This window comes from Schistocerca serialis, chromosome 6 (genome assembly GCF_023864345.2).
Source record: "Schistocerca serialis cubense isolate TAMUIC-IGC-003099 chromosome 6, iqSchSeri2.2, whole genome shotgun sequence".
NCBI classification, from domain to species: Eukaryota; Metazoa; Arthropoda; class Insecta; order Orthoptera; family Acrididae; genus Schistocerca; species Schistocerca serialis.
The window spans coordinates 287,727,298-287,749,902 of record NC_064643.1 but is presented as its reverse complement, the minus strand read 5'-3'; the positions used below and the strand labels follow the sequence as shown (position 1 = coordinate 287,749,902).

Below are 22,605 nucleotides of genomic sequence, written 5' to 3'. Positions count from 1 at the left end.
GCAACTTTCTCTGAAAAGCTGAACATACAGAGTCCTGTATTTTAGTGTTAAATCTGAAGGTGGCATAACTTAGCTGAAACCGGTAATAACAAATAATAAGATGTGGCCTAGACTGTTTTGTTCATTAAATTCATCAGTATAAGGCTTTTAATGATTTTTGAATCAGTCACTAATCGTGAAATCATTATATCACGGAGTAGTTTGAGATAAACGGCTGGCAGAGATTTTGAGTAAACTATTGACAGGTTTCAGCCCTTAGTCAACAATGTGGGAGTTTATTTGTCGACAACAGGTGAGCGTTGATGTGTATGGATTTTTATTTTTATTATTAAGTGTAGTGTAATTACAAACTCTGTGCATAAAAGTTTATTCCACACATTATGTGCTCCACATAAGTACTATTTTTTCCTTGTTTTCCGTGTTATTCTGTGCCTTGCTAAAAGATTATTTCAACAATGAGTTAAAATTCTACGAAAATAATAGTGTCCACTGCGCAAATATCCCTACGTTTCATTTATCCGTGGATCACATTTACATGGATATTGGGCGTCATGTGGTAAGCTATTACAGAAAGGCACATAATGCATATAAACCAGCATTCACATACTCATAGGGCTACTTTGAGAAGGTTTCGAGAGTTTAATTAAACTAGAAGAACTGACCTCGTACATGGCCCGGTAAACATGGTTCACAGTTGGTTACATTATTCTCCTTAGATGTGCGGTCTCTGCATGGCAAACACGCAGTTCGGTCTGTTGATGGCAGTTCATTCTCGCCACATAACTCGCATTTTGGAAAATCTGCGAATTCGGAGGGGACGATTCTTGCTCTTGCGGTGCATGCGCAAGTCAAACCTGAACATGTTATTGTGAGAGCAAACTTGCGTAAAAGTGATAAAAATAGCTTTTCACCTAACACCAGAAGTACTTGGTACATTATTTAATAATTCACATCAGAACAATGATAGTTTTAGAAGGCATATTACTGTGGTAATACCGTTTTCTTCCCGTACTAAGTGTCTGCTACTGTCGCAGGGCAGGCACTTCAGCAGGACGCTGTTAAAATATTCATTTTCATTGCAGAGCAAAGGATCACTATAAGTTAATGTCTCTCCTGAAAATGTATTAATACGAGTCGTCCAACATAATATCAGAATCAGGTAATACAACAGCTTCACCATCTTCCACAAATTACATATCTTTACGTACAGATTTCATTTTAATTAAGTGCTGTGTTTACAAACACATTCTAACTGCGCGCACCAAGACGACGGGTAAACAGTTATATCGATTCCAGTTTGGCCAACCCATCATGTTATTTTCGGTATTTTACATAAATTGTCCATTAAGCAACGTATGGCAAGTGTCTATTTTAATATACTTTACGAAAATCTATATCGAAAAATGAATTTTTTTATTTATATTGGATAATATATTTTGTTTCTCAGTTTAGCCAACAGTTTCTATAAACAATATTTTTGTTGCGTTGGTGAATTTCCGAAGTTCGTAGGAACTAGGAACAGATGTCAATCCTTGTTAAATGGAGATTGTCTCTTGTTATCAACAAACCGAAGGTGTAGAAGCGATGTTTGTGCCGGCGTTGGGAAAGTGGTGTTCGTGTTAATGACAGCAGCGAAAATTTTAGGGACAACTCATAAAAAGTTATTTATTACTTGCCCATCACGGCGTGTAAAGAGCAAAAAATGGAATCTCCGGAAAGCGAGAATTCGGAACAAGCTACCGAAGCTGATCAGGAGACCAATTTAAGACATCGAAAGCTTCTTACGTGTGCTAAAAAGACAATTGAAAATGGTAAAGTGAACATCATATTGTTTCTTGTACTTTTATTACCGTGCACGTCGTGCAAATCTTGCTTCTACGTACAAACTTTTATAACAACTAGGTAAAATTGTATTTACGAATAATATTTTATTTCTGGAGGAAACTCGTGCATAGTCTCTAGTTAATACAAGCCTTGGTGAAGAATGATTAGGAATTATTCATTGTAACCTCAGAGGAAAGTTTATCACTGTATTCCCCTCTTAAGAGGTGACCTGTTTTCAAGTCCTGTCAGGACTGTATAAACTCATTTACAATTATTTTGCTTGTCCATCGTTACGGAAACAGTTGCATACAAGAGCTGCACTGGTTTAGAAAAAACAATAGATCAAAGCACGCTCTCTTGCTATTATTGCACTGTGAAACAAGTTGGAAAGTTGCGCCCCCCCCCCCCCCCCCACCCCACCCCCCTCTTCTTTATCTGAACAGGTTAGTTGTAAACATAAACATATTTGTTTTGATCCAAACTTTAGTAATTGTATAGATATAAACATTCATCTTAAGGAATTTTGTCAGGTATATTTAGACTTTTGTTCTAAACAAATAAACCTAGTTACACACAGGTTAGAACTAACAATATTGAAGAAAGTCAAAGATACAGTTATTGCAATGAGGCCAGACTTAATAACAGTGTGAAAATTACATTTCTCACAATGTTCCCATCAAATGGGAGTAGTGATACAACAGAAAGGTGTGACACCAGTACCAAAATAGTCTAATCAGAAGAAGATAGGAATACTTGGTTGAGTTATAATGAAACAAAATGCAAAGATGAAAGAAAAAAATATAAGTATGAGGAAAAGTGAGAGGCTTTCAACAGTAGGACTTAGATACTGAGTCATTGGTGCACAGACAGAAGTAAAGTGGGTTAGTTAGGAAGCTGTGTCGGCACTTATGCAATTTAGCAGGTACGGAAAAAATTTTTCATTCCAAATGTATCTGGCTTGGAGAGCTTTGTGGGTGAAAACAATTTTTTTGATGTAAATAATTGACTGGGAGCGAAAATAAATATCGTATTCGTAATCAGCGTATCATATTTGACTATAATCGATCAAATTTTGAAAAAAATTGATAAATTTTTTCCGTACCTGCTAAACTGCATAAGTGCCGCTGTGTCAGTGGTAAGAGCAAATGCTTTAATGTTGTCATGAATATAATGTACTTTTAGGTCGGGTGTATGTTACAGGGTAGTATACCTGAGGAATTTTTGGATGAAATGGAAAAGGAAAATTAGTTTTTCAGTGTTGTTCATATGTGCATCCAAATGCTTGATTTTTAACATCTTGTACTACATAGGCCTATATGAAATAAGAATAGGCATTTGATGTGCAAAAGAGGTATTGTGGAGACTAATGAACATACAATAGTGAAAAATCAAGTCACTATTCAGTGGCATATACTGAAAAGAATAAATAGTAAACTAACGTGAAAAAGCAACAGAGAATTTATGTATACATATCACGTAAATGTGGCTTTATTATTTGTAGTTATCTAGACTATTCAGTTTTTTTTAACTGTGCTGATTAAGATAGTATATTTTCAGCATGACCAGTAACTTCTGTAGCTTCTTTTAAATTTATATGAAAAAATTTTGATTTATGAATGGGTATAGTAAATGACACAAGAGACTATATATTCTTCAAAATACTCACCAGCTACTTGTCCATAATCTAACATCTGTGCAGTTTTAGTTTTTGTGAAGAAAGATGCATTATATATGGCAGAGTGGATTAAATGTTGCTGAAATGTTAATATTAGGCTATCCTACAAGTCAGTCTGTTTTGCAAATAGAAACATGTAAATTTTCTTTGGCATTATTGTAATGGAACCTGTCTCTAGTTCTCGTGGAGTTATGTCTTGCCAGTTCCTCTTCCTATGGAACAGATTCAGAGAAGTGGGGGAATGTTGGCTTCTGCATTTCACACTGTTGTTCTGAAGAGTCTGTGAAGTGACAAAACAGAATTAATCAAACAGTGAAAAGTCCAGAATGGAATATTAATAGTATTGCAAGAAGGATGGATTGCTGCTCACCATGTAGAAGAGACATTGAGTTGCAGGCAGACGCAACGAAAAGACTGTTAAATCTTTAAGCTGGTGGCCAAAAGGCCTTCCTCTGAAGCAGGAAACACACAAAACACACTCACACACGTGCATATGCATGTGTGTGTGTGTGTGTGTGTGTGTGTGTGTGTGTGTGTGTGTGGTCGTTGTTGTTATTATTGTTATTCTTTGTTATTATATGATATGGACAAAAATAAGTGTATATGCTCCTGAAGAAGGGGAAGAAAGAAGAGAGTTTTTTATGACGATTTACAAAAATAAGTAGGCAGAAGTAAACATAACCACTTGTTAATAAGTGGATGTATTAATACACCCGTTTGAAATACACCACTGCCGGAAGTTGTAGGAGCATAAATTATGATCAAAAGCTAAGACACTTTGAAACATTCAATGATAAGAAAATTAGCAACATATTCTTTAGGAAAAAGAAATTTAGAAATATACTCAGAGTGCAAGAGGCCATGATCAAGTATTGCTTCTTTTATATTAAATAGAAAACTTAAATCAATTGTCCGAGACATGAGAGTCCACAGAGGAAGCAACATGAACTCAGACCACTATCGTGTTGTAGCAAAGATAACCCTGTTGGCTGGATGGGTGAAACAACTAAATAATCATGCAACACTAAAGACAAATTGTTTAAAGAATGTGTTACAAGAAAATCTAGCATAAAATACCTGTATCAATGACAACTTGGACAGTATCCATACAAGGTACACATACAGATCGTTGTGAACACACAATGGGAAAAGAGTCATACATTAAGAGAGTAGCAGTTAAAAATGTAGGCAAAAGGAAAAAGAAAAGAGGTAGTAGAATGGTTTTAGAATATGGAATGATGAAATAGAGAATACAATTTTTAAAAAAATTAAAGAGCATACCTTATAAAACTGTGTGATAATACACAAAGTGGCTCAAATGATTTGTAGAAAAGTGCAAAGAGGTGGCTTATAAACACATGAAGCAACTTAAAAATTAAATAAAGAGCTGCTGCAAGAATAAATTCCATAGATAAGGGAACTTTGATAAAACAGTACCAACAACTATGGAATAAGATGACGACAAAGACGGAGAAATAGGGAAATATGGAAGCGTCCGATCCCGCCAGTCTGCTTTGACCCATGTCGTCACAAATATGGCGGAAACGACCATAAACCACAATTCCAATATGGCGCATATAAAGTCGTTACGTACACATTATGAGGACGAAAATACATCGAAAAACAAACACACACACACTTTCCACAAAAAGCCTAATGACACTAATAGGACAAGCGCAGGAAATGGGGTGTTTTTGCGTGGGGGAAACTTAATATAAACAAATCTAGACACCCACCCCCATACAAAACCACACAAAACGACGAAAAAAAAACCGACCTCACAAAACTCCCCAAATACCACTAAACACAATATCATCTGGAATCGGACACTTCCCTTGACCTATATAGCTCAACAGCAGCTTACGATCCCATAAATTAGGATCAAACACTTCCCTTGGCCTATATAGCTCAAAAACATCTCCCGATAACAACATACACAGCCACATATTGGGATCAAACACTTCCCTTGACCTGCGCACTGTTAGTTTTATCTGTCATATCCATTCCTGAACAAAAACAACAACCGATTAATTTTACTAAATTACCACATGTTGTACAGCGAGCAACACTAAATACCTTCGCACAAAATCGTTAACTCACTGAAATGAATTCCAATACAAACACAGCCGACACTCAAACATTTCTGGATGATGAGCAAAAGCAAACTGAACCCATAACACCACAAAAACGAAAACCCTGAACATACCACCAGAGAACATAACAAACCACAACACGACGACATCTACAAACGCGCCACACTCAGAAACCAAACTCCGCGCTCTCATGAGGTCACACACATCACCTTTACGTCACGGGTCAAAGCCAACGCGTGGGATTGGACGCTTCTGTCAACCCAGAAATAGCAACTTCAGAGGGTAAAGGGAACCAACTTGGGTACCAAGATGATATCACAATAGATCAGTTATGGAAGGGACTGGAACAGATGAAACTCATATAGTTTGAAGAAATCAACATAGAACCCCCTTAAATGGGGGGAACTAAAGTTACTAAGGAAGCTCCTACACTTCTTACATGAATGCAGGAAGACTAGGGTGGTATCTAAATTGAATTGCGGAAGACAGTGATATAAAAAATGAGGAAGAAATGTCTGTGCACAATAAAGGAATAAATTTACAAACTTCTTCTTACAAACTGTGTAAAAAAATTATAAACAATTGAATTTGATAGATAATTGATACCCTCCTAGTGCGGGAACAAAATGGCTTTAGAAAGGACTGATTTTGTAATGACAACATTACTATTGAATTCTAGTTAATGCAAAATGACAAGATTACAACATGAAGGTTTGCATCACATTTCATATAAGAATAGGATACAAGTTTATTACTCATAACATAAAATTTCAGGTCATTGACTTAATGTGTGGGACATGTTAAAACACAAAAACTGGTTCACAAGCTTCCGTATAATAGGAATAATATAATATACTGTAATGTGTAATTAATTAATTAATCAGTTAATAATTTTTCTTCAAAAGTAACAAACTTTCGAAAATTAACAGTCGTAAGTATTTGCCCTCTTCTCAAATTTTCAGGTTGTCATTCATGAATCTTCTACTGAATAGTAACATTTCTGCACTAGTTTCTCATATATGACCTTTTTTTTTCTTTTGTTTTTTTTCTCCCTTTTTTTCGGGTTTCTGAATTTATGCTGAGCGATTAGCTTCCTTCCATTTTTTTTTATAAATTTTCATACCTGTATAGTGTGGAGTCTGAGCATAAAGTTTTAAATGGTGGATGAGCAGGATAAAATTAATTTGATTTCTGGTGTTGTAATCATGTTGAAAATCATTTGCTATGAATTGTGTACAAATATAATCAGCCATTAGATGTATACTGAGGGAACACTTAATATACTTAGATTTTTTGGGAATGGAAAGCATCATTTTTTCCTGCCCTGCATTGTGTATTTTTCTAATGGTTTTTCAGAAGTTTTAATATTCGACACATATGGTTTGAGTTACCCAAATATAAAACTCTATACCTTATTACAGACTCAAAGTAGCTGTGACATATTACTTTTCTTACGCCCATACTTGCAGCATTTTACAGTATTCTTCTTGCAAATGCTAGACAATTTAATTTAAATGCAGGGTACTGTATTGTGAGCCCCATGATAGATTTTTATCCAGCTGCATTCCTAGGAATTCACTCAGCTAGCTATCTGCAAGTCCTGGTTTCTGTGACTGACCTGAATATTGTTTAATTTTGCTGCGTTAACTGAGTCTTGTCCATGTTTAATTTTAACCCATCTAAATCAAATCAGGTATCTAATTTTTCTAAAGTATTTAATACAATTTGAGGAATTTGGTCAGTACTTTTACTTTAGTGATTACAGATGTGTCATTTGCAAATAAAACTGAGTGACAGCACAATATTGAATGGTAGCTCATTTATGTAAAACAAAGACAGAATGGGACCCAAGATAGAACCTTGGGGTACTCCATGCGAAATGATTTTCCATTTTGAAATATAAGTTCCTCTCTCTGATGATATAACCAATCTTTGTCTTCGGTTGGATAGATAGGACTTAAACCATTCTAACACCGTGCCCCTAATTCCATACTTTTCCAGTTTACAGAGTAGCAAGGAGTGGTTCACACTATCAAAGGTCTTTGGTAGGTCACAAAAAAATCCTGTGCACGCAGTGAGTTAATTTTATCTGTCAAATGTTTTATAGCAGATATTGTGGTTTTGGCTTTTTGAAATCCATACTGATTTTTTTTTTAGATCATTTTAAATTTTTCTATTAAATTTTGAATTTGTATGGTGACTAGCTTTTCAAATACTTTGATAGTGATGGAAGAAGAGAGATTGGGCAATAGTTTCCCATATATTCTTTTGTGCCTTTGTGAATAGTGGCTTAACTACTGCGTACTTCAGTATGTCTGCCACTATGCACACTGGATACTGTTTGTTCACATATCCCCAACATGAACTCGTCTCTGAAATGAATTGCAAATCATCGCAGGCAGTCCTGGGGATTTCTGCAAATGCTGGAAGGCTGCTTCACTCCGCAAGTGTAATTCCTCAAGAGAGTTGACCTTGGTAGTGTAGATCAGGCTTTGGACATGACTCCACACACAGAAGTCCATGGGACTTAAATCCGGAGACCTTGGAGGCCATGGCACAGACCTCCCTCCACCTATTCAATGTTGACCATAAGTCTGAGTTAGAATCCAGTGCACTCATAAATGGAAATGTGCTGGAGCACTGTCATGCCTGAAACACACATTCAGGCATTGGTTCAATGGGACATCATCATGTACATCTGGATGTACAGTCTGCAGAAGCTGCATATTGCTGTCCAGTTAGTTTCTGTGGTAGGAAGTATAATGCAATTATGCTGTCTCTGAGCAGTCCTGCCCAGACATTCAATGGATAACGCTGCTCATGTTGCGATATGAGTGTTGCATTAGGATTGACATTGGCCCAAATCTGACAGTTATCACAGTTAAAAATACCATCACAGGTAAGTCCAGCTTCATCCGTGAACAGACTACTGCTTAAAAACAGGGGATTCAGGGTACACTGTCGTTGCACCCATTGGCAGAAATTCTTTCTAGGAGGAAAGTCTGCATTGCTGAGCTTGCACTTGCTGGAGATAAGGATAGAGTACTTGCCAATGCAAAATTTGCCACACATTGCTATGACTCATGACACACACTTTGTTAGCAATCCTCCTCGTTTAAGTTATCGGACATTTGTGTACAATGTGTAACAGCTTTCCTCAACATTTGGTTTTTTGAACAAGGTGCTATTGTTTTTGGTAACTCCATAAGCAGAGCACAGCGATCAGAAAGTCTTAAATCTAAACAAAACTTGTGACCTTGTCGTACCTGGTGTGTGAAACTCTTGGTTTCTCTAAAGCACTGATGTAGCTGGCTAAATGTATGCCTGTCAAACTGCCTGTGGAGAGGAAAAGCTTCTTCATTGGAGAGGAAAGCTTCTTCATACAGTTGTACAGCCTCAAGGGCACTGCTATTTGCTTTGCAATACATGAAGTGCATGTCAGTGTACTCATCATTGGTGTAACTTCTGTCCATGGTGCCTTTATGTTTGTAACTTATTGTGAGACCGATACAGTACAGTTCATGGAGGGCGAAAGGGAAGTAGTTGTGCATGGTTAACGAACAGGTAATTGATCACAAGCCTTGAGTTACCTTCAGAAATATTGTGATATCCAAGGGTGTTTACAGTTGGTTCTCAACTCAAATTAATGTGATACTTCAGCAACGGTTGAATTATGGACCCATGTTTATTGGAGCTTTTTAGCTTCTTCATACTGTACTTTCCATGTATGAAGTATTTACCATCACTACTGAAACACCCTGTATAGTGGAAACTGGAAGTTAAACAAATTGTCAGATGAATACTAGGCTGGAGATACATAGACACGCGTGTTTGATTTCAGCACTGAAACATTTTGCTTCACTTTGTTTGGCAGTTCATCCCCCAATCCCCCCACATCATTGCGAGTTGATACAGGGATTAATAATGATGATGAACACATTAAAGGCAAAGTAGCCGAATCATTCATACAATAATCCAAAAATCAATGTTCAGCATACAAGCTGAAGCACACTTTGCAGATATTTGTGCCAGAATGTTGTTATGGATTGGTGCATCAAATGGTATAGGTCTCCATGCTACTGGAATTGCCCTGCCACCCCTCTCTTATGTAGGTATAACTCCAGTAAACTGATTGCAACTGATTGCGTGCATGCGAGACCTGAAAAATAACTTTTCATGTAGGTCATATTTTGAAAAATTATATTATTTGTAAAACATACTCTTGTAATTTACTATAAACTGATAAATAATTGCTGTTTAACCAGGGCTCAAATAAGTTTTTGTCAAGTTTGTTATCAGTTTCCTGTTTTGAAGCTATCCAGATTTTAGTTTCTACATAAACAGGCTATATCACATAAATGAGTTGCTGCAAGTCCTCACAAGTTTTACCATGCAATTTTTTTTCCCCACAGATAAATATCAAAGGATCATCCTGCCATTTTGTTTATGTTTCCATAATTTGATTGATTTTAATAATTCTGATACTATTACTATAATAATAATAATTATTATTATTATTATCTTCATTATTATATTCTAGCATCTTTACTCTTGCGGAGGAAGATACCATGTACAGGTCATTTGATGACACCGCGCCGATTATGGATTCAGACAATACCTACACAGGTAAGAAATAGAAAATAAGTGTCACCAAAACTTTTTTCTTGTTGCTCACCAACTCAAACTGTGTCCTGTGGGTCAATTTATGAGGGTTGGAATAGTGACAACTATTTATTCACAACCAATACAAAAGAATTACATGTTTGCACCTGTTGTTGTCATTCAAAGTAGTCACCAGCATTGTGTAGAACCCATTGCCAGTGATGTGAAAGGCGTAGTATACTATTAGCAAAGCCTGTTCTGTTGATGGTGTGAATGTAGCGGTCTACTGCCTGTCGAATCTGTGGAACAGTTCTGAAGTGAATGCCACGAAGTGGTTCCTTCATCTTTGGAATCAAATCAAAGTCATAAGGACTTAAGTCCAGGGAGTATGATGGCTGGTGCAGTACTTCCTAGTCCCATCAACCGAACAGAGCAGCCACAGCTTACACTGTATGCCCTTGTGCATTGTCATGCAAAATGATGGGTGGATTGCGCAGAAAGTGCCGCCGCTTCTTTCGCAAAGCTAGTCGCAGGTGATGCTCCAAAAATGAACAGTAATACTGTGCATTGACAGTCTGCAGTGGAGGAATGTAAAGCATTAGGATAACACCATGACAGTCGTACATGAGAACTGCCATAACTTTCTCCATACTGGGGCTCTGTGATATACTTTCAACTTTCGCATTGACCCATAATGACGTCATTTGTTGGATTGGCGTTTTAGTTTTGGCTCGTTCAATGTGGCCCATGTCTCATCTAGTGTTACAATACGGCGTAAGAAATCCTCTCCTTCGCACTCATAGCGCTCCAAGTGCGCCAGAGCAGCGTCATAATGCATCCATTTCTGCATTTTCATCAGTTCCTGCAGAACCCATTGTATGCAATTTTTCGCATGCCCAGGCACTCCTTCAGGATGCAAGGTGTTCCTTCAGTATGCACTAATCCAGTTTCATGGGCAGGCTCACAAATTGTATGGCGTCAATCAGTGTCCACTAATGTGGCAACAGCATGCACTTCTTCTTCTTCAGAGACACTAGGACCACCTGCCCGTTGCATGTCTGCCACAGTTTGCTGACCTTCGTTGAAGCCACTCAGTGTGCCACTGTTCTGTACGGCAATGCCAATTCCCTGCACGCCCCTTGAAGACCTTAATGACACTGTCATGCTGTACGACCTCTGGAACATTCAATCTTGATCCAACTCCATTGTTCCTGTTTCGAAAACATAGTGACACTGCTACATTAGACCGCTCACTCACAAGTGACTGTGTTTCCCTCGATCGTGCGCACCCCTGTGACATGGGACGGGCGAATCCATTTGCTTGAGGTAAGGTAGGTATGTCAACAAAGTGTGCTATCAGCGACAATAGTAGATTCCATTGCATAGTGTCTCCACAGCAGTGTTCCCACTATTTGAGTTCCAACCTACATATAATTGTGTATGTTGGTAATGCTGCTCATGACCATGTTCTTTAGTAATCTTAAGACTTTTTCGTTCCACTCAAATTAAAAGGGAGGTGTGTTAATGATTGTTGTCTGTGGATGAATCTTTATATACTTTTTAAAATCATTTTTAGATGTGGATCGCTCTACTGTTGCTATTATTACTGTGGAATCTTTGGACTGAAGCTGAGGACTATTTCAACCTTATAAATTTCAAATACTGTTACCAAAATATCCAAACAGAATAATTGAAAAGTCCAGTATTCCTCACAGTAGTGTGGAAATACGTTGGAGTTCTATTCAGTCTGTTAACCCCGTATCTATCTTTGTATGTCACTGAAGAAGTGTTCCTTGTATATGACTTGAAATTCCGTATGGACTTCCTGTCCTTTTATATTTGTTGTAAAGTCCCTCCACTGACGGGTCTCATTTTAACATTTTATTAGTAATTCACTACCTTGTAACTGAAACTGACAATTTATGATATTAGCATAATTTGAGGATGATGTGTTGTGAGAATTAGGCATTTGTTATAAACCAGAATTCCTCTGAATTAATACTTACTTGTTACAGTTAGCCCTTAAAATGCAATTCATGCTTCCTCTAGCATAAATTATTCTACACTGTCATGTGACAATTTCGAGGATGTATGAATTAATTACTCTTGTTTGGTCTTTCATAAGTGGTGACTGTTTTTTTGTGATTATTTGTTTTTAGGAATGTGATGTAGTGCTGATGTTCCCACCTGGGGCTCAGGATTTTACATTAATGTGGCTCTTATCTCGTCTGCGTGCTGGAACTCCTGGTTTAGTGGTGCATGTCCGACACCATGCATCTTCTGACAGTTATGGCTTTTATCTTACTGCTCCTTTCCCTGTGTAAGTAGTACCACCTCTCTCTCTGTTATATAACTTCTTAAGTGAAGCTCATGCAGTGTTCTTTCTTTATGCAGCTGTTAGGTAAAGTGATAGGTGCCCTATTCTTCTCCAGTTGTCAGGTGAAGGTATATATATAGTGCAACATGCCTTGCCCATTATTCAAACTTCTCAGGTGAAACTAATCTAATTTTTTGACATAGAATTTGGAGGGTGTTGAACTGATACGAAATGCAATGAAACACATTTTCTCTTGTGGCTTCACACTATTTTTTATTTCATAGCAATACAACAATGTTTGGTACTTAAGACATATGCATTAATTTGTAGGATTGGGGGGTTATATAAGAGTGGAATAATATATTTTTATGAAAGTTTAAGACAACTGGAGAGGAAAAGGCACTTTTTTAATGTAGTAAATTAGTTGCAATGTGCAGTGCTAGCATTTGTTAAGTGTTAAAGGGCAGCTGACTCCTATTAAAAAATGTTGCAGGTAAATAGAATAATGTAACAAAGATTATGAGTGTGAAAATGACTGTAGGGTTGCCAATGATATCACTTAGAAAGAAATGGTAATTATCTCCAATGAAAGAATATTTGTCAAATTCAAGGTTGGTGGAGAGATACAATGCAAGGGTACAAATCTGGAAAATACTGAGCAGTTGTAACTGATTGATTTCAAATAAATGTGTGATGAACTAGGTAACAAAGGAAAGAGCAGGCAAAAGAAGCCAAAACTACTGTAGAATTTAGTTGCAGAAAAATGTGAAATGAATGAAGGAAGAGAGAAAATAAACTGCAAAAAAATTAATTAATCTAGAAAGACAATGAGCTTCTAGCAGCAGACATCAACACACATTTACAACCAGCCATCAGTTGATTTGTTTGGCTATGCTTCAAAAGAATTTGTACCCTGGCCATCAGGAGCACTGAAAATTTCTCTTTGCTGTAGTGTGGCGATCTTTGACTGTTTTGGTCTGACAAATAGAAAAACTTAACTAAGTTACCAATTAAGCTTGGCTGATAGACCTACATTTGTAATGACCGTACTTGAGTCATTTCATTATATGTTTGGGTTGTTCTGCCTTTAATTAATTAAAATCACATGAACAAAGGTTTCAAACAGAAAAAGAATGATAGGTAAGGTGAGAGAAGTGAAAAAGTTGATATGGTGATAACAATGATGTGACAAAAGAACAGAAATAAAAAAAAATTACTTTTAAACCAATTAATTGAATAAGAATAATAATCAAAGCTATTTTGATGAACATTTAAAAGTAAAAAAAATTTAAAGTGCCAAACGAGATTCGAACCCATGACAAGTGTGTGAAGGCCATACCCCACCCATTACACCACACAACCAGATAGCTATAAAATACTACTTTTTTAATGCTGAGGAGCATCACAAAAAAATTCTGAAATTTTTTTGACCGTTACTCACAGACAATAGTCCACCAGGGTGAAAGGCTCCAGGGTGCCGTAACATAGGATCTTAACCAACATCGTGGTATAGGTGGTTTCAAAAAGTCAATCCCACCACTGGAGACATTTCCTTGTCGGATATCTGCACTGCAAGGTTGATGCATGCATGGTATTGGATATACTGCAATCCAGGACACAATCATGCCGTCCTCATGCAGTTAAATAGTGATGGCAAGGAACAGCGCACCGATGGAGATGCGCACAGGCTACAACTGCCTCACGGGCATGGTTGAAGCACCGAGAAAATAGATCCGCGAGCTACTCTTTAACCGAAATGCTAGAGGACACTTTCATATGAGGTCCAGAATCTTTTCTATAAGGACTCTCCAGCAGTAGCGGCACATCACAGCATGTCATTTGCTGTATAATCAGAAGTTCTGAGACTGGCACACAAATGCATTTTGCCACATGCTTTCCCAAACAGCAACAGCACCCAATAGTCAGTTGCTGCCTCTGCACCTCTTCATAACTGATCAGAAGATAGAACAGAAGTTTCTAGTAGCACATTATCGTCTGCTGCCATACATTGCCAACACATCTTGACAACAGCATCACTGGCCTATCTGCTTGACACAGCATTATGCTGCATAATGCCAAACTTATCCAGTCAGTAGGCAGTGGATACACCAAGCTGCTAGAGCAGTTCCCAGGTATGACATGACTGCCCAAGCGCAGTTATGTCGCAGCACTTTGCACTACATTAACACCACCATGGGCCTACCAATTTTGTGTAAGCTAAGAAGCCTTCCTCCAGATCGTTTTGCTATTGCAAAGCAGAATTCAGTGTGGTGCCCTTCCAACAGTCTGTGGTTGTCACATCTACTGTTGTTGCCAAAAAAGTATGTCATGTGGCACCCTTGCAGAGATTACCACACCTTAACGTTAGAACGGTGCCAGATCATTATCCAGTACTCCTATTTATAGACTAGAATTACGCATTACAGAGCACAACTGTATTCAGTGTGCTGGACTGTGCCAAGACCTGTTGTTGTTGTGGTCTTCAGTGCTGAGACTGGTTTGATGCACCTCTCCATGCTACTCTATCCTGTGCAAGCTTCTTGATCTCCAAGTACCTACTGCAACCTACATCCTCCTGAATCTGCTTAGTGTATTCATCTCTTGGTCTCCCTCTACAATTTTTGCCCTCCACGCTGCCCTCCAATACTAAATTGGTGATCCCTTGATGCCTCAGAACATGTCCTACCAACTGATCCCTTCAAGACCTAGATGAAACAAATTCCTGTGGTTGAAGAGGACATACCGAAGACAACTAGTATTACACCATTTGGCCTCTTCGAGAGTCAGTTCATGTTGTGCAGCTTACGGAATGCTGCACAGACTTGCCAGAGGTTTTTAGACTCGTGCTACAAGATTTGTCATATTGCATTTCATACCTTTCAGATATCCTTGTTTTATCAGCCACGGCAGAGGAACACCAACAGCACTTAACTGAAATCCTTAGATGCCTGATCAAATACAGAGTTGTATTAAACACTGCCAGGTGTGTTTGTGGCCAACCAGAGATCACTTTTTTAGACCACCTGATCTCATCAGTAGGATCGCTACTGCATCCAGAAAAAGCAGAAGCAGTGTTGAAGATTCCACAGCCAGAAACTGCAAAAGAACTGTGCCATTACCTCGGATTTCTCAGTTTTTACTGGCATCGTGTAGCCCATTTAGCGGGGATCAAAGAACCTCTAACCACACCATTGGCTGGCCCTAAAGTTAAGGGGAAAATGCCAGTGCTGTGGATGGCCGCTATGAACACTGCTTTAGAGACAGCCAAGCAAAGCAGAGCTAATGTGACACACCTTGCAAAGTCCACTTGAGAAGTGCATCTCCCACTGGTGTTGAGTGCAAGTCAGATGGCAATTGGCACAGCATTACAATAATACGTAGATGGTGTGTGGCAGACACCCACATTTCCCCTGCACAGGTTCTCTCTGTCACAACAAAAATGGAGCACATACAATCATGAACTATTTGCAGTTTATGAATCTGTTAAACATTTCCACACACAGTTGGAGGCAAGAGAATTTGCAGTTTATGCAGATCACAAACCATATGTCTATGTCTTCAGGCAGAACAACGATAAATGCTCACCATGAGAACACAATCATTTGGAATTTATTGCTCAATTCAGCAATCAGATGTGCCACATATCAGAAATGGACATCATAGTAGCCGACTGCTCATCCGTCATAAACAGTACAACGGACTCGGTGAATTTTACTCAACCCACCAAAGCACAAGAGTTGTACCAGGAGCTTCAGGATTGTGTGAAAGATACTTCCTCCAACCTTCGGTTGAAACTGATTGATGTTCCTGTCACAAACGTTCAACTATATGGCAAAGTCTCAAATGGAAGATTTTGTCCATTATTATCTTCCTCGTTCTGTAGACATGCTTTTGAGAGCCAGCAAAGCTTATGTCACCCTGGCTTTATGTCAGCAGCTAAACTGATCACTAGCCATTTTGTATATCCCATTATGCGGAAAGATTGTAGAACCTGGACTCGTGCATTTGTTCAGTGGCAGTTTAGTAAAGTATCTTCCCACATGCATGCAACTGTGGTGGATTTCCCAGACACAACTGTAAGATTAGCACATGTGTATATCTATGAAATAGGACCATTACCACCCACAAATGGCCAACAGTATCAGTAAACAGCAACTGACTGCTTTACGCTCCAGCTAGAAGCTATACTAGTAGACAGTATGTCAGTGGAAACACTAGCCTCCACCTTTGTTTTGCACTGGATAGCCCCATTCGGGTGTCCATTACACAACACAATGGGGTGTGGCCAACAATTTGAATCTGAACTATTTGCCCAACTAAAGTTCTGCAGTGCTGTACATCACAAGACGACACACTATCATACAGCAAGTGGTGGAATGATTGAGCACTGGCACCAGTCATTAAAAGTTGCACTAATGTATCACGAATCAAATTGAAGAACATCTGTACCATTGGTCTTGCTTGGTCTGCAAAACACTTGCAAACCCCATCAGGACGCTTCTCTGGCCAAGTTAACTTATGGAGAAGTAGCATGACTGGCGAGTTCATTGGTCCACACATGGTCATGATGGAGGACACCAATCAAACAGACTTCATTTCTCAGCTGAGAGAACAGATGACGCAAATACGACCATGTCCATCATCGAGACCTGGAACATCACAAAATAATGAGCACCACAGGTTACAGACATGCACTCATGTGATGTTACACAGATACGGGGTGAAACGAGCACTGAAACCTCCATGTGTGGACCCTCATTATGTTATTGGCAAAAGTGGGAAAATAATAGACATTTCAATTAATAGCAAATGCCACAGTCTGCACCTTGAGTGCAACAGTCTACACTGGAAGCAGAAGCTCAGCCAGAGTGCCGAACATGTTCACCTTTAGGAGATGAATGTTTAGTTCCACTGGTACACACGTAAAAGTGAACTATTAGTTCATTCCATGGGGAGGGGAGAGGGGTCAAGTGTGGAAGATTAAAAAGGATAGGCAGTTACTAAGGCCCCAGGATGAGAGGGACCCACCTGTAGTGAGGATGAGGATTCTATCCCTCTTTCCTCCATAGGAAAGGAACTGATAGTTCTGCTTTCACTTTCATGAGTATGTATCACTATTAGTAAACCTTTTTCCTCCTGGATGTAAGTACTTACTAGCACTTCAGTGTCATTATTATCATTGTTAATTCCTTGACTGAATTTTCCGTTGATACTAAAGTGAACATTACAATGGTAGTGATAATGTTAGCATTCACCACAGAAAGTTGTTGACTTGGAGCAAACTGAAGAGTAAATTAGGAAATAAATATCAGTGGCTAAACGAAATGTATGTTAAAAGCAAAAGAATTCAGCATTGTAGTGAAACTCATGGTAAAAAGATGACCTTTAATGATAGCTGAATCTGTGTTAAATAAGGTTGGCATGTAAATTCAAAAACTGATTTTAATAGGAGAATGTAATTTCGTCCTCCTTACCTCAGAAAAAAAATCATTAGACAAGATGTGTTAATAAATTGTGGGAACAAATGCTCATTGCAGTAACAGTGGTTAAAAAAGAAGTCAGTGAAACACAGTATAATTTGAATAAACAACTTCAAGGCATAAAATTAGTGGCTTAATACGCAGCAGGCCAATAAGTGAAATTACAGAGATAATAAATTGCAGTATTAAGGGATATTTAAGTAGGTCATTAGCAGTCTTAATTTATTCAGCTGCATTTTTAAGTAATAGGTGTCTGGGGTTAGACAATTTGCAATATTAGGTTCCAAGACGTGGTGTAAAACACTAACTTATATTCACCAAATCGCAAAAGTAAAAGAGAATGAGTCACACTGATGGTCTTTGAATACTGCTTCATCTTGATATAAATTTTGAAAATATGACATGTATAGATAAAAAAAAACATACTCGTCAAGTGGCAACAGAAGAAGGGGGGGGGGGGGGGGGGGAACAGTGTGAAAATGCATGAGCTTTTGCATCCAACTTATCTTCCTTGTGACAGGAGGGTTGAAGGGTAAGGAAGAGGGTGAAGGAAATGGACTGGCGAGGCTTAGGAAATGGGAAAAGTTGCGTGGAACCTCGGGTCACAGGGCTGAAATAAATTTCGGGTATTTAAATGTGATTGTGGAGGCCACAGGATCAAGTTAATTATATATTATTGTAATTAGGACGTGTAGCATCCGAGGGATGTGAGCAACTGAGCTTAATCTAGTGGAATACCTTGCTAAAGTGAAACAAAAGTTTTAATACAAAATTGTATAAACATTAACGCAGTGTTGCATCCAAATTTATTGATTTAATCATAAAATATTAAAATGTTGTGAATGGTTAATGACATTGACAGTAGCTTTTTGTTGCTGAAAAGCAAATCTATTATTCAAAATAATTTAATATTTTATAATAAAACTGTACACCCTGATGTCAGATGTGTTCCCAATACTTTTGATGAGACTGAAAAGACAAGATATGAGTGCACTTTTAGAATATAATGTGCATTTGTTCATTTCTCTGCCGTTACCTCCAGTATTCTTCCAGACTTACACTGTGAAGTGCCTCGCAGACATTACTTCCCATTGTACTGGTTACTAGGATTTCTTCTAATTCCATTTGCGTATGGAGTACAAAAGAATGAGTGTTTTAAACACTTATACACACACTTGTAATTAACTTAAACAAGTTGCCATTGTAGCATATTCGTAAATTCTCTCCTCTATGCATTTTGAACCTGTTTTAGTTTCTGTAAAAAATACGAAATTGGCAATTTTAGTGAAATAGTACAAAGTTGTTGGTTTTTGTGAAATGTCACAAAACTTGGTAACTATTTTTCTGTATAAAAATCTGATGATGGCCATATCAGTAACTTGTTACCTGTTCAGTGTTGAAATAGGATTGTTTACTTCTTTTTTTCTTGAAGGCTTGTGTATAATCTTAAAATGATAGTTATTTAATTTTGATGTGATGTCAAAGAAACTATCCTATAATTTTTAAGGAAATATATTTCAGCCTTGAGCAAACATGATTCTCTCTTATTTATTACCAGAACATGTCTCAATGAAGTTTCACCATTGTCAGTAGGTTTGTTTATTTTCTTAGTATCACATACTAATGTTAATGTGGCTAGCGGCTGAAATTTGTAGTACAACTGATATTTTGCTCCACTGCATAATTTTTTTGTTGATTTCGCTTTTTCATACCTCTACTGGGTATATAAACTGTGCTTCCAATTCTCTATAATCGTATATTGTGTTTGGGGTATAAGTGCAGGTATTTTTACTGATGACTGAGGACAATGTATTGAACAACACTACATCATTATTTACTTCATTTACAGTCAAATAATTAGTGATTAAGAGTAGAATGATTATAGGCTGGTTAGTGTCTCCATGTGTATGTGGCAAGAGCAAGCTATTAATGCTTATTTTCCCCTGGACAGCAGGTCAGGTGTTGAAGTGTGGATGCATGGACACCAAAAGGTTAGTCTGTACTGACTGGTGTAATGTAGTCCACTTGGTGGTGCTGTTACAACCATGCAGAAAATGTCTGGTGGTAAATTATTGTAAATTGTGGCGTGTATGGAAAGACTGTTAGAAGCAGAAAGGAAAAAAAAAAAAGAAAACCAACACACTGAAGTGGCTAAAGGATAAAGTCCAAGTATGGATATTTGTCTAAATGTGGTCTGGGGCCCCAGTACATGCTGTGACCTGCTTAGGGAATGTGTGAATCAACTCTCTGCTACCTCTGAGAATGATTGTAAATAGTTGATTGTTTGAACTTTGTTGTTTGGATGCAGTGAATTTTCATTTGTGCAAACTTGATTTGCGGCGTGCAATTTATCGAGAGGTGTGTACTTAACCATTTCCTCAATCTTCTGACTTAATTCTCCATTGCATTTCATTTTACTGACATGTTAACCTGGTTTCCATATCTCTATCTGCATTTCATAATTACCGTTCTGCCATTTTGGGGAATCACAGTGTGGTCCAAATATGGGCTACCACAAAGGGTCTAACTAGGGACCAGTTTGCATTCATATAACTTTAGTTGAAAGATACACTACCTTATTTCAGAATGCCATATATAAACCTAAATATCAATCTTAAGGACAGAAGGTAGACTGGAACCCTTTGAAGATGGCTGAAGCCATCTTTGCTGTGAAAGCAGTGAAAATGGGAACTCAACAAATGGCATTTGTTTTAGCTGAAAGGAATGGCATTAATGCACGTTTCACCACTAACAAAGCTGGTAGAAGCTGGGCAGACTAGTTTCTGAATCATCATTCGTCTCACCTATCAATTCATAAGCCCTGTGACACTTCTTTCAAGAGCATTGGGTTTCAACAAAGAAAATGTCACACCTTTTTACAAACCGTTAGAAGAGACTTGACAATAAACGACACTGCCCACCATATTGCATGAGTCACGTAAGACGTAACACCCCTTTTATTTCGTGAAGAGTTTCAGGTATCGAAACGAGGTTGTCAGCAAACGATAGTCAACTAAGATGCTTGTACTTAGGTATGTAATAAAGAATATTAACCCTTCTGTCAATTGATATGTTGAAGTAAGTTATTGTTGTTGTGGTCTTCAGTCCTGAGACTGGTTTGATGCAGCTCTCCATGCTACTTGGTGATCCCTTGATGCCTCAGAACATGTCCTACCAACCGATCCCTTCTTCTAGTCAAGTTGTGCCACAAACTCCTCTTCTCCCCAATTCTATTCAATACCTCCTCATTAGTTATGTGATCTACCCATCTAATCTTTAGCATTCTTCAGTAGAACCACATTTCGAAAGCTTCTATTCTCTTCTTGTCTAAACTATTTATCGTCCATGTTTCACTTCCATACATGGTTACATTCCATACAAATACTTTCAGAAACGACTTCCTGACACTTAAGTCTATACTCGATGTTAACAAATTTCTCTTCTTCAGAAACGCTTTCCTTGCCATTGCCAGTCTAAATTTTATATCCTCTCTACTTCGACCATGGTCAGTTATTTTGCTTCCCAAATAGCAAAACTCCTGTACTACTTTAAGTGTCTCATTTCCTAATCTAATTCCCCCAGCATCACCCAACTTAATTCGACTACATTCCATTATCCTCGTTTTGCTTTTGTTGATGTTCATCTTATATCCTCCTTTCAAGACACTGTCTATTCCGTTCAACTGCTCTTCCAAGTCCTTTGCTGTCTCAGACAGAATTACAATGTCATCGGTGAACCTCAAAGTTTTTATTTCTTCTCCATGGATTTTAATACCTACACCGAACTTTTCTTTTGTTTCCTTTACTGCTTGCTCAATGTACAGATTGAATAGCATCAGGGAGAGGCTACAACCCTGTCTCACTCCCTTCCTAACCACTGCTTCCCTTTCATGCCCCTTGACTGTTGTAACTGCTATCTGGTTTCTGTACAAATTGTAAATAGCCTTTCGCTCCCTGTATTGTACCCCTGCCACCTTCAGAATTTGAAAGAGAGTATTCCAGTCAACGTTGTCAAAAGCTTTCTCTAAGTCTACAAATGCTAGAAACGTAGGTTTGCCTTTCCTTAATCTTTCTTCTAAGATAAGTCGTAGGGTCAGTATTGCCTCACGTGTTCCAACATTTCTACGGAATCCAAACTGATCCTTCCCGAGGCCAGCTTCTACCAGTTTTTCCATTCGTCTGTAAAGAATTCACGTTAGTATTTTGCAGCTGTGACTTATTAAACTGATAGTTCGGTAATTTTCACATCTGTCAACATCTGCTTTCTTGGGGATTGGAATTACTACATTCTTCTTGAAGTCTGAGGGAATTTCGCCTGTCTCATACATCTTGCTCACCAGATGGTAGAGTTTTGTTAGGCCTGGCTCTCCCAAGGCTGTCAGTAGTTCTAATGGAATGTTGTCTACTCCCGGGGCCTTGTTTCGACTTAGGTCTTTCAGTGCTCTGTCATACTCTTCACGCAGTATCATATCTCCCATTTCATATTCATCTACATCCTCTTCCATTTCCATAATATTGTCCTCAAGAACATCGCCCCTGTATAGACCCTCTATATACTCCTTCCACCTTTCTGCTTTCCCTTCTTTGCTTAGAACTGGGTTTCCATCTGAGCTCT

At 38.2% G+C, this 22,605-nt stretch overlaps 2 protein-coding genes across 3 annotated transcripts in view; one reads left to right on the top strand and one right to left on the bottom strand.

Annotated features, from left to right (window-relative positions):
- LOC126484217 (meckelin) overlaps nucleotides 1-1,247 on the bottom strand; it is a 221,669-nt gene extending 220,422 nt beyond the window's left edge. For both annotated transcript variants that reach the window (XM_050107630.1, XM_050107631.1), the window contains exons 1-2: nucleotides 997-1,247; nucleotides 663-854 (exon numbers count right to left, since the gene is read on the bottom strand). In XM_050107630.1, the coding sequence (XP_049963587.1) occupies nucleotides 663-854; nucleotides 997-1,180 (376 nt within the window). In that variant the 5' untranslated portion in view covers nucleotides 1,181-1,247. The remainder of the gene's footprint in view (nucleotides 1-662; nucleotides 855-996) is intronic.
- A 307-nt stretch (nucleotides 1,248-1,554) lies between these two features.
- LOC126483702 (anoctamin-8) overlaps nucleotides 1,555-22,605 on the top strand; it is a 192,921-nt gene continuing 171,870 nt past the window's right edge. The window contains exons 1-3 of the mRNA XM_050106792.1: nucleotides 1,555-1,811; nucleotides 10,133-10,218; nucleotides 12,354-12,514. Of these exons, the coding sequence (XP_049962749.1) occupies nucleotides 1,703-1,811; nucleotides 10,133-10,218; nucleotides 12,354-12,514 (356 nt within the window). The 5' untranslated portion in view covers nucleotides 1,555-1,702. The remainder of the gene's footprint in view (nucleotides 1,812-10,132; nucleotides 10,219-12,353; nucleotides 12,515-22,605) is intronic.